This window comes from Orcinus orca, chromosome 6 (genome assembly GCF_937001465.1).
Source record: "Orcinus orca chromosome 6, mOrcOrc1.1, whole genome shotgun sequence".
NCBI classification, from domain to species: domain Eukaryota; kingdom Metazoa; phylum Chordata; class Mammalia; order Artiodactyla; family Delphinidae; genus Orcinus; species Orcinus orca.
Window position 1 is genome coordinate 31,236,809 of NC_064564.1, and position 17,243 is coordinate 31,254,051.

The following is a 17,243-nucleotide window of genomic DNA, read 5'->3' on the forward strand; positions in this document are numbered from 1 at the left end:
GGAGCCAAGCGAGGGTGGGGCTGAGACTGCACCACGACCCCCACCAGTTGCCTGCGGCATGCCCTCCATTGCCCTCACATTCCCAACCTACAAGGACCACTCACTCCTGGTACCTGCCTGAGCCATGCAGGCAGGAACTGTCTTGAAAAGGGCAGCACACCTGTCCTTTTCAAACTGCAGCTAAGGACACAGAGTGAGATGTTCCATGGCTACTGAGGACAGGAAACATCACATGGCTGACCAAAATCTGTCACCATGGTGGGGAAGGGGGCACAGCAGAACTTGTGACATACAGCGCCCTTATTAAGCCAAGCTCAATCACTAGCAAAATGGTTAGGCAAAATGGGCCAGTGGGTACCCTTCCTCCCGCACACCATGGTGTCAGTAGGACACAGACACACATACACTCACCATGTGAGAAAGGCTGCAGGGCCAGCACCACTGCCACTGGCCCCACAGAGGACCCTCCTTCAGGTCTGGTCACAACCCAGTCACCTGGGACAGACCAGCCAGCTTCTCTCCCTCTAAAACAGTATTATCTACAAATGCTCAACAGGAATACAGGCCCCTCTGTTCGTAGCATAATTTGTTAGTAACTGAACCCACTTTAGTTAAAGAAATAAAGTTTTAAAAGAATGAAGATGGCTCATCTCTCTACAGAAGAAAACAAATAAAATTTTAAAAAGACCCAACAGATATGGTCTCCTTAAATCTTGATTTTTAAAATAAGAGTAAATATTTCCAAGTATAATAATAACAAGAATTAAGAGAGGCTGACAAGAGCCTGTGTTGGCATGGCTTTGAGTAAACTGGTGTGAGGTTTCTGGCAACATCTACTGAGACTCTGATGCACCTTCCTCTAGTTCTGCTGAGACTTCCAGCTGAACTGTTCTCATCCCACCTACAATGAGGGAAACTGAAGTTCAGGACAGTGGGACAATGTGTCCAAGGCCATGTGGCCAGTGTGTGCGAGAGCCAGACGGTAACATCAAACTTAAGCAAGCAGCCACCTGAAGAACACCTGTGGAGACCGATATACCATCTTCCCAATTCCCCTGGGGACCCATCCTCCAGACACATGCCACAAAACTGAGTCAAGATTCTTACACTGGCCAAATGTCTGTGACAGTAAAGAGTTGACAACTGAAAGGTCCCTAAGCAGGGAATGATTAATTCCTGTGCAACTTTCCCTTCTGGTCTGCTCTTGCAGCGGACGTGAATTCGAGCTTGTGAACACAGAAGGGGACTGCACATGCTGCCAGTGGGAGCTCACTATGAACTCTGAGGGGAGAGGCTAGGGAAGACCAGGCTCACCTCTGAGCTGCAGAGGGTGAGCCTAATGTCTCCCACTCCATATTCTCAAGGCCCCCTCAGCATCCCTCCATCTTGGGCACATTCCCCTACCCCACACACTAAGATGAGGCCCTTGCCAGAGGGGTCACATGTCACCCCTCTTGTAGATCTAGTGCCAGATAAACCTGGCTTGGAGTAGGTACCAATACCTGCTGACAGATACAAGACCTCGGGTCGAATGAGCTCCACCATCACCCTCCCTGGGGCCCCTATCTGTCTTCTACAGGGCACCTGCTCCACCAAGCATAGATTTAAGTACCTTCATGAATTAATTCCCTGCACTATCAGAAGGGGACCCAACTGGTCTACCCAGTGAGACACGGAGGCTCAAAATAGCCCAGGCACCTTCCTGAGGCCACTGGGAGTGGGGTGCTGGGAGGTGGGCAGTCCGGGAAGCAGCGAGCATGGTGGATCCTGAGACCAAGGGCCAGGAGCCTACCTGGACAAGATAAGAATCAAGTAGGGAAGGGGCAGACTATCTCAGGCACTGACAGGCTAGATACCTAACACCTTGTCCAGGCTTTTTAAATATGCCTCAGACGAACCCTTTCTGGGTGGGATGTTGCAGAGGAAGAAGCTAAGGTTCTTGCTCATAGCCACATCACCAGCAAAAGGCAAGACCTGGATCCAAACCTGGGTGTTCCACCCAGGAAGCAACTTCTCCCTCCCCACCCCCACAACAAGGCTGGCGAGGCAAGGAGGATTGAGAGAAAATGGTGCTTAAATCACCCAAGAGAATTATTTCACGGCAGGACTGCACAGCTCTCTCGCTGCAAGGCTCTTTGGCAGCCTGGGGGTCCAATCTGCTCACCCCGGAGTAAAAATCACACAGGAGACACAAGGCTTATCCATGACAAACACCCACAGACCTGTCCCCCAACTTCAGGGAAGGGCCTGGGAGGGCAACCAGGACGGGAAGTGGACAGAAGCACTGCATCACAGAGAAGTAACTAGCGGGGTGGTCTGCAAGCTGAGCATGGGGAGAGGCTGTGGGGTACTCCCGCCAGCTGTGATGAACACATGCAAGGCAAGCCCCCGACTTCGCCTTTTCCTGGTCTCCCGGCGCTGAAACCTCTGAAGGCAGCTGCGCCCAGAGAAAGGAGGTGATGTGCCTGGAGACGATGGAGACACACGCCCGGTCTTTCCCAGCCGGTCACCTGCATCCATCCCACGTCCCCATCCCCCGCACTCAGAAAATCAAACACCGCAGAGGACGCCATCCCACCGTGCCCGAGACCTGCCATCAGTAGCAGAAAAGCTGACCACACGGTTCCACCGCAGCCCTTGCCGCGGAGGCCAGAGTTTCTAGAACGCGCATCGCCCACCACACTTGGGGCCCGCCACCCACCGCAGGGCCGCCTCCCGGCCGGCCAAGCACACTGACGCTGGGCGCCCCGGTGCTGATCCGGGCTGCCTGGGGTCAGGGGTCGGCTGGGGAGTCGACCCGGCCCAGGGTCAGGGGTCAGTTTGGCCTGCGTCGGAGGCTGGTTGGGGGTCCGCTCGGGGATAGTCTTGGCCACGGTCAAGGGCCGGCTCTGAGGTCAGAGCTGAGGTCAGTCCGGGGTCGGGATTGGCCGGGGGCGCGGAGGGCGTGGCGCCGGCGGCCCTTGCTCCTTACCTCCTTGAGCTGCTCCATCTCGCCGCGGATGGCCTCGTAGTCCACCTCGAGCTCCTCGAACTGCAGTTTGAGTTGGTGCTTCTCCTCGAGCACTGCCAGCCCGTACTCGGCCGCCTGTATCTTCTCACGCGTGGTCTCGGCCAGCTCGTGCGACAGCCGCTTCACCTCCGCGCGCAGCCACTCCGGCTGCGCCTCCATCACTAGCCGCGCGTACTCCTCCTCCTCGGACGGCGCGGACATGGTGACCACGGCCGGAGTCACGCCACTCGCTCCGAGGCTCAGGCCGGGTTCCCCACCGCCACCGCCGCCGCCGCCGCCGCCGCCGCCGCCGCCGCCCAACCCGACGGCGCCCCGGCCGCCGCCGCCACGCAGCCGCCGTGAGCTCGCCGCCGCGCGGGGCACTGTGGGGGCCATAGTCCCGCCCGCGGCAACTACAAGGCCCGTCACGCCCAGCGCCCGTCCTCCCCCGCCCGTGATTGGCCCGCGCCCCGTGCCGGGAGGCCCCTTCCAATGCTGTAGCCTCCGCTGCTGCCACGCGGAGCATTGTGGGGGTCGTAGTCCCACCAGCGCTCCGACTACAAGGCCCTTAGTTCCACACGCCCGCCCGCCCCCGCCCGTGATTGGCCAGGGCATCCGCCGTCGCGGAGCCGGAAACTGGTGTTTTCCGGTGCCCGCCCCCGGGCCTGCGAGGTGTGGGTAGGTGGTGCGGTAGGTCATCGGCAGGACGCGGACTGCGATGTGCAGGGGCTGGGTGGAGCCGGCCACCGGTCTGAACCACCCTACGTGGAGCGCTCGGGGCGTCGCGGGGACGGCGGGCTGGGTGGCGGTGGGGACTATAACCCGACGGTTCAGACGGGCGAGGCCTGCGGAGCCCAGGACGTATCCAGTTGGGGAGATGGTCAAACCGCTAGCGGAAGAGACGCCTTCGCCCCAGCTAAATACGAAATGCCTCGTGCGTGTTTCCTAAGAATTAGGCATTTCCATGCGTCCTACGATGATCCAATTCAGGACCGCCGACACTGACGGGGCCTCGAAGCCAGCATGGCTTCCCTGCGCTACCCTCGTAGCGTGGGTTCTGGTCCGGGACCCGGTTCTGGGTCACGCCTCAAATGGCAGTCAGGTGTCCTTACTGTCCCTCAATCTGGGAGACTTTCTCCCTCTTTGTCTTTATGATCTTGACCTTTCTGAGGCGTGCAGGCCAGAGATGTACACACCGATGCATCCCCACGGTTACATTAGGTTATGCACTTTGGCTGGAATATCAACGAGGTGGTGCTAAATTCTCACAGAATCCTGTCAGGAGACTCGCAAACCCATGGCCCGGATGCTGCTGGATACTCCTTTGTAATCATTGATACTATCCTGTGAGAAGACAATTCAGACTTTGCAAATATCCTGTCACTCCTCAAGCTTTTAAAATTTTTATTGAGTATACTTGATTTATAATACATGAGTTTCAGGTGTACAATGTAGTGATTCACAATTTTTAAAGATTATACTCGGGCTTTGCTGGTGGTGCAGTGGTTGAGAGTCCGCCTGCCGATGCAGGGGACACGGGTTCGTGCCCCGGTCCGGGAAGATCCCACATGCCGCGGAGCGGCTGGGCCCGTGAGCCATGGCCGCTGAGCCTGCTCGTCCGGAGCCTGTGCTCCGCAACGGGAGAGGCCACAACAGTGAGAGGCCCGTGTACCGCAAAAAAAAAAAAAAAAAAGATTATACTCCATTTATAGTTATTATAAAATATTGACTATATTCCCTGTGCTGTACAATATATCCTTGTAGCTTTATTTTATACGTAGTGGTTTGTACCTCTTAATCCCTTACCCCTGTCCTGTCCCTCCCCCCTTCCTTCTCGCCAGATGTACATCCTTCTCCCAGATGTAGAGATTGTTCTCTACATCTGTGAGTGTTTCTTTTTTGTTATGTTCACTAGTTTTATTTTTTAGTTTCCACGTAAAAGTGGTAACATACAGTATTTGTCTTTCTCTGTCTCATTTCATTTAGCACGATATCCTCTAGGTCCATCCATGTTGTTGCAGATGGCAAAATTTCATTCTTTTTTATGACTGAATAGCATTCCATTGGGGGGGGGGGTGTGTGTGTGTATACACCACATTGTCATTATCCATTCATCTGTTGATGGACATTTAGGTTGTTTCCATATCTTGGCCATTGTAAATAATGCTGCTAGGAACATTGGGGCACTTTGTATCTTTTCAAATTTAGTGTTTTCATTTTCTTCGGATATATACCCAGGAGTGGAATTAATGGATCACGTAGTAGTTCTACTTTTAGTTTTCTGAGGAACGTCCATACTGTTTTCCACAGTGGATGCACCAATTTACATTCCCACCAGCAGTGTACAAGGGTTCCCTTTTCTCTACATCCTCACCAACATTTGTTGTTTGTAGTCTTTTGATGCTAGCCATTCTGACAGGTGTGAGGTGATATCTCACTGTTGTTTTGATTTGTATTTCTCTGATAATTAGCAATGTTGAGCATCTTTTCATGTGCCTGTAAGCCATCCGTATGTCTTCCTTGGAAAAATGTCTATTCAAGTTTCCAGCCCATTTTTTAATCGGGTTGTTTTTTTGATATTGAGTTATATGAGCTCCTCAGACTTTTTTTTTTTTTTTTTTAATCAGGAGAAGAAAGGATTTATTACTTGCAGCAAGTAAGGAGAACACCGGGGATCTTTCCTAAAGCAGCATGTCCCAGAACAGTAAAATTGGGGAGGTTGTAAGCTGAGGGTACATGCATATTCATGAAGGGGCTCAGCTGACAGTTGACAGAATCCAAACTTTAGTTGATTGAAGTCACCAGGGTCAGAAAAGGTCAACATCATCATCCCTTAGGTTCTGGTTGATCTGGTGGTTGAGTGCTTCAGGCTAACCTTTACCACTGAAAGATAATTGGCAGTCTTCACAACTGATATATTATCTTTGCTATTGTTACTTCTCTTGCCTGATAGCAGGTAATGTTTCTGCATTCTTTTGTTCCCTTAAGATCATTAATTACTGAGACCTGTTCAAGGGCAAGCACTGTAGCCAGGATTAGATCACAAAATGGCTTAGGCTGAGCTCCTTAAACTTTTAACTCAGTAGTTTTCATTGATATTTCTTGCCTAAAGGAATTATTACTAGCCTATTCTTTTCTATATATTTATTTATTATTATTTTTAAACATCTTTATTGGAGTATGATTGCTTTACAATGGTGTGTTAGTTTCTGCTGTATAACAAAGTGAATCAGCTATACATATACATACATCCCCATATCTCATCCCTCTTGCGTCTCCCTCCCAGCCTTCTAGGTGGACACAAAGCACCAAGCTGATCTCCCTGTGCTATACGGCTGCTTCCCACTAGCTATCTATTTTATATTTGGTTGTGTATATATCAGACTATTCTATTTCCATCATTCCTTTTCCACCTACTAACTTTGTACTCTAGGGAAGATACTACATTCATTAGTGGTATGGATCTGTGGATTCTTATTTTACTTAATGAGTTATAATCCATTACTCTCCGTATTCACTTAGATGCTCAGATGTGGCAGATTTGGCCAGTGGGAGCTCCACCAGCTGGCTTTGTATCCTTTCAACATGTCACGATTTTTAAGAATTTTCTTACATTCTAGCAAAGTTGTTCCAGGATCATCTTGTACTCTGGGCCCAGACCTGGAATCAGCCATTTCTCCAAGGAGCCCTGATTCCTTTTAGTGGTTTCATGTTTTATTTGTATGAGGAGAATATGTCATAATTTTACTTGTGAAATTAAATAATAATTTTTAGGGCATTCAATCACAGTAGGAGTGAGATGCCCAATCAGCCTGTCTGTCCTTGTCTTAGCTGAGAGTCCCAAGTCCTAGGAAACCCTCAGGCCTAGGCTCACCATTCAGTCTAAGTGCGAGAGATGCTAGGGAAAAGAAGGGAGAAGGAACATAAGAGGAAGATGCTCTGAGAATTGGTGGCCCCTTCTGACCCAAACTGGCCAAACTCCAAACCCCCACCCAACTCCATGCCTTCATATGAGGCTGGCCTGAGGAGGGAGAAGAGAAAAGGCTGTGGGAATCTGGTGCAGGCAGGCATTGACCACGGAGCTTAGAACTTGGAGACAGGGTGGTGGTGGAAGGGGACAGGCAAGGACTCTCATAGGTGCTGGGGACAGAGGACCTGTCACTGGAGGAGCCATGATGTGTGACAGTGTTGGGGGAATAGTCATCAGGAAGAGATTCCCTGAGGATATGACACCTGAGTGGAGACCCAGAAGATGCACAGGAAGTGGCCAGTGAGGCTGCTGGAATAGGGGATTGGCAAAGATAAGAGAAGCAGGTCTGCTGCTTTTTGGGCTCCAACTGGGCCTCCAACATTGCCAGGTGCTTGCCCGCCATCATTTCATCGAGTCCTCCCAATACCCCGGGATGTGGGGCTTATGCTACATGTTTTACAAATGAGAAAACAGGCTCAGGGCAAAATCCTTAGTTATCACCTTTGGCTTCTTACACACTCCATCTGATTTGTCAATCTGTGAGCAAACGACAGACTCAGAACTAGCCTTGGCCTCCTGCCTTCCTGACTGCCCCCTCTTTGGCTCGAACCCAATTGCCTCCCAACTGGACTATTGTAGTCATCTTCTCACTGGCCTTCCCCCAGCCCCCTCACCCTATATTTTCTCTAACAGCAGCAGTAGGATCCTTAGCCCAAGGCAAGTCATACCCCCTCAGCTCAAAACTCTTTCCTTTAGTACATTCAGGCTGCTGTAACAATACCACGGTTGGGAGGCTTATAAGCAAAAGACATTTATTTCTTAAGGTGCTGGAAGTCCAAAACCATGGTGTCAGCAGATTCAGTGTCTAGTGAGAACTGGCTTCCTCTTCTCTCACTGTGTCCTCACATGGCAGGAGGGGTGAGGCAGCTTTCTGGGGTCTCTTTTATAAGGCCACTTATCATGGGGGCTCCACCCTCGTGATCGAATCACCCACAAAGACCCCACCATCCTAACACCATCACCTTGGGGGTTAGGATTTAATGTGTGAATTTGGTGGGGTACAAAACTTAAGATCATAGCCCCCTCCCAGAGGCAAAGCCTAATTACAGCAGCCACCCCCCAAGACACTTCACATTCTGGGAAGTGGCCCTTCTGCCCTCATGACTTGTTCCCCTTCCTGGCTTTATCTTCCTCCGTGGCATCCTGCATGTTGTGCTTATTCACGTTTGCACCTTTGTCTCCTCCTGGAATGTCAGCTCCAGGAGGCAGGGACCTTGACCAGGCCTCAGCAGTCTCCTGACCCACACACCAGGGCCTCCAGCCAGGGTCCTGCAGGGGCTCAGGACTCAGCAGAGACCAGGCTGTCCTTATTATCCCCCTCCCTGGACCCTATACCCCTTCACCAGGATGGAAGACATGGGAGAATGGAGGCCTTTGTCACACTGGGGTGCTGGGTGCCCATGGTGCACCCCCCTGCCAAGAATGACTGGGTGACCATTAGCCTGGAGGCAAAGGTAAGTGATATCTTCTCAGAAACCCGCTCTACCTTCATAAGCAAAGGCTCCGGGTCCCCCACTCCTCCCATCCAGGGCAAAGGGGCAGGATGCTTATGCACACAAGTGTCCGGGCTGGGACCTGGCCTAGATGTGGCCACTTTTTTGCTACCAAAGCTATTTGCTCAAAGGCTATTTGCTATTAGGTTCCCTTTTTTGCTATTTGCTCAGGAGCTCTGGGTGCTCACAAACGTCCCTCCTCCTCCTGGAATCCTGTCTCCTCTCTGCCTGTGGCTATCTGGTTGTAGACCAAGGAGCAAAGCCATCCCCTGTTGGTGACTCCCTGCCTAGGCATACTTAGCTCAACTGATAGCAGAGTAAATGGCACGGCATCCCCCACGTATTCATATTGTGTAATGTAGGATGAGTCTTTGACCCAAATGTCATTCATTTGATAAACTCTGTGCCAGGCCTTAGGGGTTCAGACATATACCGTATATCCAGTTTTTCCAGTGCCATTTGTTGAAAAGACTGTCCTTTCTCCGTTAAATGGTCTTGGCACCCATGTCAAAAATCAATCAACCTTATATGCAAGGGGTTGTTTCTGGAATTTCTTTTCTTTTCTTTTTGCTTTTTTTTTTTTTTACACTCTTCTTATTTTTTTATTTTAATTTAATTTTATTTTTTTGATGTGGACCTTTTTTTTTTTTGGCTGCATTGGGTCCTCATTGCTGCATATGGGCTTTCTGTAGTTGTGGCGAGCGGGGGCTACTCTTCATTGTGGTGCACAGGTTCTAGGTGCGTGGGCTTCAGTAGTTGCAGAACACAGCTTCAGTAGTTGTAGCACACAGGCCCTAGAGTGTGTGGGCTTCTGTAGTTGTGGTGTGTGGGCTCAGTAGTTGTGGCAGATGGGCTCTAGAGTGCAGGCTCAGTAGTTTAGTTGCTCCACGGCATGTGGGATCTTCCCACACCAGGGATCAAACCCATGTCCCCTGCATTGGCAGGCAGATTCTTAACCACTGAGCCACCAGGGAATTCCCTAGAATTTCTTTTCCACTGGTCTGTATGTCTATCTTTATGCCAGTACCACACTGTTTTGGTTACAGTAGTTTTGAAGTAAGTTTTGAAATAGGGAAGTGTGAATCCTCCAACTTTGTTCTTTTACAAAATGCTTTGGCTATTTGGGGTCCCTTGAGATTCCATATGAGTTTTAGGATTTTTTTTTTAATTTCTGCAAAAAAATCATTAGGATTTTGATAGGAATTGCATTGAATCTATAGGATGCTTTGAGTAGCATTGACATCTTAACAATATTGTCTTCCAGTCCATGAACACAGAATGTCTTTCCATATTTATGTCTTCTTTAACTTCTTTTAGAAGTGTTTTGTAATTTTCGGTCTGTAAGTTTTTACCCACTTTGGTTAAGTTAATTTCTAAATATTTTTTTCAGATTGTTCATTGTTACTGTATGCAACTGATTTTTATGTGTTGATTTCGTATCCTATAACTTTTCTAAATTTGCTTATTAGCACTAATAGGTTTCGGGGTTTGTTTATTTGGTGTGGAATCTTTAGCATTTTCTATGTATAAGATATGGACAAAGATAATTTTACTTGTTCCTTTCCAATTTGGATGCCTTTTATTTCTTTCTCTTGTCTAATTGCTCTGGCCAGAACTTCCAGTACTATGTTGAAAAGAAGTAGCAAAAGCAGGCATCCTTGTCTTACTCCTGATCTTAGGGGGAAAGCTTTAGGTCTTTCATCATTGAGTTTGATGTTCACTGTGGATTTTTTCATATATAGCCTTTATCATGTTGGGGAAGTTCCCTTCTATCCTAGTTTGTTGAGTGTTTTTATCATGAAAGGGTGTTGGACTTTGTCAAAAGGTTTTCTGCATCAATTGAAATGATCATGTGTGTGGGGTTTTTTTCCTGTTCATTCTGTTAATGTGATACATTGGTTGATTTTCATATGTTGAATCATCCTTGCATTCTGGGAATAAATTCCATTTGGTCATGGTGTAATCCTTTTAATATGCAGCCGAATTTGGTTGGCTAGTATTTCGTTGTAGATTTTTGCATCAATATTCATAAGAGCTAAATGGTCGTAAGGTATTTTTAAAGGTATATTAACTCACCCAGCTCCCCTGGTTAAGATAGTGGGGCTACATGGAACTGAACATGATACAATTTTAAGAGGGGGAAGAAACAGAAGAGAGAGTTCCTGTGCTTGGAACTTTGGAGCTGGGCCTTGCACACTTCCTGCAGAACTGGAAGAGAAGTGGAGTCGCTGTGGTTTAAATAGTGATGGGAGTATGGGGAATTGTTTTTCTTTAAACATTTTTGATAAAGGAATTATTGTTAATTTAAAGTGTGATTATGTAGAAAAATGACTGTTTGGATGTAAATACACCTGCAAGTATGTACAAGTGGAGAACATGATGGTTAACATATTTTTTCAAATACTCCAGAAAAAAGGGGAGATGAGGATAATGAAATTTCAGAAGTTGTTGATGGTAGTTGAAGCTGGGTGGGTGCTACATTATGCTCTTGACTTTTGGGTCTATTTTGAAATTTTTAAGATAAAAAATTTCAAGTGTTTTAATGTTGTAATGATATTACCTTCATAAAACATGAGAAGACGAAAAAAAAAAAGTCATTTACCTGTCTCTGAATAGCTATCATCTGAGTGCCACTTGACTTCTGGGTGGCTGTCCCTGCTAGTGGACATGAATTCTGACCTCCTGCTTCGACCTACTTCTTGTTTTAAATGAATCCATTGGTTGCTCTCATGTGCCTGCTTTATCTTATTTAATCCTTACAAAAGCCTAATGGCCTAGCTATTATCCCCATTTTTCAGATGAGGAAATTGAGGAACAGAGAATGATATGGCCATGGGTTTGAACCCCTGAGCTCTGGGAGATCGGGAGGGGAATCTACACTCTCACTCATCATCATCACCCCACTGCCACCTAAACTGTTCTTCATGTCTTACTCCACCTCTGGGTCCTCCTGGATCCCCAGCCAACACGGCATTTCCAGATGAATTTCCAAGGCTGTGTTAAACATAGCTCCCCCATGTGGCCTCCCCATCTTTCCAGGCTCTCATCCAACTACCACTGTGAAAAATCTGTGTTATTTCTGGGCCTCTAGGATCAGAACCCTTTCCTGTGTTGGGAGAATTCCCCCATCATGTGAGTTTTGATGGAAGATGGGCCAACCTCCCAGTTTTGAAGCTCAAACAAGGGGCCAATCCTCACCTCCCAGGCTCCATGCAGCTGGGATCTGGGCATCTGGGCTGAAATGTTTGAGATTTCACCAACAAACAACTCTTCTCACCACCCCTTTCCCATATACACACTTTAAATAATGCCCACACCTACATAAAATACATATCAACCCTGCCCAATGAAGACAATCCAAGTCTCATATGGTTGCCACATCCCAGTCCAGGAACTATGGGTGATATGTGATTTTCTCAGTCAGACCTGGATAATAGCCCCTCAAGGGAGAGTAACCATTGCCTAAAAGAAGAGTTTAATCATCCCAAAGTCTCCAAAATATAATTGTATAGATGAAGTTGTAGTTCAGGAGATAGAAATCACTCTAGATGTTTCAAACAGATAGGGATTTAATACAGGGAATCAGTTGCTTGCAAAATCATGGAAAGGACTTTAAGATTTGAAGTCGGTGGGGCTATGACTAGGCCTCAGAGTCCTGCCATAGCAGCTGTAATCCAGAGATCAAGAAGCTGCATGAAACCATTGCCAAGGTCACAGCTGCCACACCCATGAAACTGGGTGAAAGTGAGTGGGATATGGAATTGGGCCATTGCAAAAGTTCACATCTGCCAGAACCTACACATCAGTGCCATCTCTGCCAAGAGAATGGCACCCTCCTCCCTTCTGCCTTCCATATCTCATGCAATCACATCTTATTGGCAGAACCCAAGTCAATCAATCCAGACTCCTAAGGGCAAAAGTCTCTGGGAGATGTAGTTTTTAACCTTCCCACCCTTCACAAGGAGTAGAAGAATAAATGTAGAAATGGATGGTGAGTAAAGATAAACAATGTCTAGCACTGCAAGAGAATTCTTGCAACAAAAGTACTCTTTGGATATTTTTTTTCAGGGTATTATGGCAAACAGTGCCATCTAGCATCTTTATTCAAATGGCAATCAGCACTTGGACAGAAATCGCAGTTCAACAGCAGAAACTTTCTCTTACGAGTGCTAAGCCACGGCCCCTCCCTACGGCCATCTGCCACAGCAATTATCACCATCTGCTCTCCAGCTTCACGGCCCCTGCCCTGCCTGCCCTGGCTGAGCCAGAACTCCAGACCCATCACAGGAGGGGGCGGGAGGGCCACAGGAGCTCAGCCTTTGCCCTCCAAAGGTGGACCACGGCCTCCTGGCTAAGCAGGCACAGCATCCTCCCTAGTGCTCTCTGAAGTCTCAGCCTCTGGCAGCATCAGATCTGAGCCAAGCTGAACCTCCTGAGGAGGGTGGGGATGGGGGCATCTGGGGGAGTCAGGGAAGGAGGGCCAGGGCTGGGGGAAGGTGCCTTCTAGCTACTGGCCCCCACCTAGTGCAGAGGCCCAGGGGCCTGACTCTCCTGATCTTGCCCCAGCATCCCCTCCCCAGGGGGTCAGTATATCTTCTGCCGACTGGGTAGAATGGCTTCTTTGATGAAGGAGAAGACAACCAGGATTCCTAAGCATTTGCCCCACTTGCCTTTGGTGAAGTAATTGGAGACCACATCGTCTCCTGGCTGCATGGTGGAGGGCAGGATGTTCTCCCCAGCCGACAGTGACACAAAGAATGCAGATGGGATTATCCACAGGCAGAAAGTGAAATAAGCCAGGACCTCTGAGAAAAGATAATATTCCTCTGCAAAAAATTGAAACTCTAGGGAAGACATATGGGAACATATGTTTATGTATGACTGATTCACTTTGTTATAAAGCAGAAACTAACACACCATTGTAAAGCAATTATACCCCAATAAAGATGTTAAAAAAAAAAAAAAAATTGAAACTCTAGGTAATGATTCACCACCACTAACCCATACAACAGGATGAAGTTAAGCGAGGTCAGCATGACTAAGGGGAAGGTCTGGAGGAGACCAAAGTAGACAAGGTTGGTGCAGAGACCCATGCCAATCATGCAGGTGGGGAAGCACTCAAAAATGTAGAGGCCAATCGATACAGCTGTGGAGAATCAGGTCATGTATTTTATGATCCTACTAGTGGCCACTGTGTATTCTTCTATCAATTCTGCCAGGTAGTAGAGTCCGGCTATAATGGCCAGCATGATGAAGGCCACCTGGATGAAGAGCAACAGCCAGCTCAGCAGGTACATGAGCCACATGATGCCCATGCCCTGCCTGCCCCCTGACCGCTGGGATAGGCCTGCACACTTGCTATTTGGATTTTTGACATGATCCTGTTAGCAAGTCCACACATCCTCTTCCCAAAAATCATTTATCAAAGCCGGAGAAAACTGTCAGAACTGTCAAACAACTATTTCAGTGCTTGGAAATTCACCAAGTGCACACATCAAACTGAGAAAATTTTATCAATGAAAACTACTGAAATTCAGTTACAAACAGCAAGAGCATGGACGTTCTTTCTTGGGGAAGCTGCTGTCACCTCCCATCATCATAGTTCAATAAATGTGGAGGCAGGGGCTTCTCTGGTGGTGCAGTGGTTAAGAATCTGCCTGCCAGTGCAGGGGACACTGGTTTGAGCCCTGGTCCGGGAAGATCCCATATGCCGCGGAGCAACTAAGCCCATGGGCCACAACTACTGAAGCCCGTGCACCTAGAGCCCGTGCTCCACAACAAGAGAAGCCACTGCAATGAGAAGACTGCACACCACAACAAAGAGTAGCCCCTGCTCGAAACAACTAGAGAAAGCCCACGCACAACAACGAAGACCCAATGCAGCCAAAAATAAATAAATTTATTTTTTAAAATGTGGAGGCAGGGCAAGAAAACTATCACCTTTGATTCCACTGCTAGAGAGATCTCACTTGATCTGGAGTTATTTCAGTTAAAGTAGATCTCATTAGCAAGTGATCAGGGAAGACCTGAAGCTCTGCTAACAGTTCAGGACCGTTTTGAGCAAGCAATGGACCAGAAGGAAAGCTGAGAATTTACTAGGGAGCTCCAGGAGGTGAGACAGCAATGGGAACTTGATAACTCAACATATCCCAGAGTGTGTGCACATGTATGAGAAAGACTACAGCAGACTGAAGACATTTGCACATCTCCAGCCATCACAGTATGCCTTTTTATGGAGTGAAGATGCAAGAGATTTCAGTGGAATGTGAAAGCCAAGGTACACTTGAAAGTCACTTGAGCTTAGAAGGTGCTCCTCTGCCCATACACAGACCCATCAGCAGAAGGTGGAAACCTCATTAGCTCTGAGAACAATCTGATTAACCTTTACCTGAATGCTAAGCTATGCAGTCACCAGGACAAAACCTGGGAAAGAGGGCTTAAACACAAAAATAAGAACAAACAACTGAGCAGATACATCAGCAACCATACACTGTTGGGGAGACAGAGTACACAAACAAAACAACAACAATAATGCATGAGAGAAGGGAATTGGAATCCAGAGTTGCTACAATACATTATATTTTCAATAAAACATCATAAGACAGGCAAAGGCACAACGAAGTGTAGCCCATACTCAGAAAAAAGGGAGTCAATAGCTATTGGCTCTGGTTATCCCCAGATATTGGATATAGCAGACAAAGCCTTCAAAACAGCTATTGTAAATAAATTCAAATAGCTAAAGGAACCCATATTTAAATAACTAGAGCAATGCATTACAGCAATCACTCAACAACTAGAGACTCTCAATAAAGATGTTGTTATACAAAAGAACCAAATGGAAATTCTTGAATGGAAAATTACAATAACTGAAATGAAACTTTTACTAAAGGGGCTCAGAAGCAGAATTAAGATGCCTAAAAGAGAAATAGCAAGCATAATAGATCAATAAAAATTGTCTAATCTGAAAACAAAGATAAAAAAAGATTGAAGAAAGTTAAAGACAGCCACAGGTATCTGTGAGACAACATCAGGTGTACCAACATAATTGTAATGGGAGTCTCAGAGGAGAGGAGAAAGGGAAAGGGACAGATAAATATTTGAAGATATAATGGGCCAAATTTCAAAAATTTGATGAAAAACTTTAACCTACAGATCCAAGAAGGATAAACACAAAGAGATCCACACCATGCACTTCATAGCCAAACAGTTGAAAGCCAAATACAAAATGAAAATCTTGAAAGCAAGAGGAAAATGACATACACTTGAATAAGAAAATGACTTCTCATCAAACACAATGGAAAACATAAAAGTGTAGAATGACATATTTAAAGTGCCAAAGGAAAGATTGCCAAACAAGAATTCTATATCCAGCAAAACTATCCTTTAAAAATGAGGATGGGAAAAGCTTTTTCCAGATAAATAAAGATCAAGAGGAGCTAGCATATTGGCCTAACAAGAAATACAGAAAAAGTCCTTCAGACTGAAAGAAAATGATACCAGATAGTAACTTGAAATACACAGGAAGAAAGGAAGGAATACATAAGTAAATATCAAAGGCTCTATATGTATTTTTTCTCATTTCTTCTCTTAATTAAAATGCATAACATTTTAAAGCTATATTATTGGATTTATAATATATATAAATGCAATAAATGTCACAATAATAGTGTAAAGGCCAGGGAAAGAAATGATAAATTTGAGCAGATGTTCTCTATTTGGCCAAATTTCAGTTAGTATTATTCTAAAGTAAACTGTGATAAGGTAAGATGCATATTGTAATCCCTAGAGCAATCATTAATAAAATAACTAAAAAAATAGTTAAAATGTCAATAGAGGAATAAATAGTGCTCTCTAAAGTTTCATTTAGAACAAAAGAAGATAGTAAAGGAGGAATGGAAGAAGAAAAGAGATATGAGACATATAGAAAAAAGGTAGCAAAAAAAAGGTAGAAAAAGGTAGCATATCAATAATTACATTAAATATGAGTGTGTTAAACATCCAACTTAAAAGGCACAGATAGTGAGACTGGATGAAGAATCAAGATATAACTTTGTTTTCTACAATAGACACATCTTAGATTCAAACAAATTTGTGTGGAAAACATATAGTAGGCATATAATAACCACAAGCGAACCGGAAGGCCTATATTCTAGTTTGTCTTGAAATCAGACAAAGTAGACTTTGAGGAAACAAATAATACTAGAGACAAAGAGAGGCAATTCATTATCAATACACAAGGAACATATAAAAATTTAAAAATACACACACCTAATGACAGAGTCCCCATTTACATGAATCAAATCTCGACAGAACTGAAAGGAGAAATACACGATTCAAAAATAATAGTTGGAAATTTCAGTACTCTACTCTCAGCAATTGAAAGAACAACCAGGCAGCAAATCAGAAAGGATGAAGAAGACTTTAACAACACTATCAACCAACTTGACTTAAGTAGCATTTACAGAACATACACCAATGACTGCTGAATACATATTCTTTCCAAGAATTCATGGAACATTCTCCAGCATAGATCATATGTTGAGACACAAAACAAGCCTCACTAAGTTGAAAAAGATAAAGATTATGCAAAGTATGTTCTCTGAACACAATGGAATTAAAATGGAGACCAATAACTGAAAGAATCTGGGAAAACTTCAAGTATTTGTAAATTAAACTTCTAAATAATTCATGGCCCCCAAAAAGATAGCAGAAGATTAAAATTTAAAGATTT

At 46.0% G+C, this 17,243-nt stretch overlaps 1 protein-coding gene and 1 pseudogene across 2 annotated transcripts in view; both read right to left on the bottom strand.

Annotated features, from left to right (window-relative positions):
* The window catches only part of BICD2 (BICD cargo adaptor 2), a 53,646-nt gene extending 50,299 nt beyond the window's left edge, over nucleotides 1-3,347 (bottom strand). The window contains exon 1 of one of the 2 annotated variants that reach the window (XM_004284112.4): nucleotides 2,972-3,347. In XM_004284112.4, the coding sequence (XP_004284160.1) occupies nucleotides 2,972-3,211 (240 nt within the window). In that variant the 5' untranslated portion in view covers nucleotides 3,212-3,347. The remainder of the gene's footprint in view (nucleotides 1-2,971) is intronic. The other variant, XM_004284113.4, reaches the window with a different exon arrangement.
* A 9,749-nt stretch (nucleotides 3,348-13,096) lies between these two features.
* LOC101285831 (protein TEX261-like) lies at nucleotides 13,097-13,818 on the bottom strand (annotated as a pseudogene).
* Nucleotides 13,819-17,243: the final 3,425 nt, after the last annotated feature.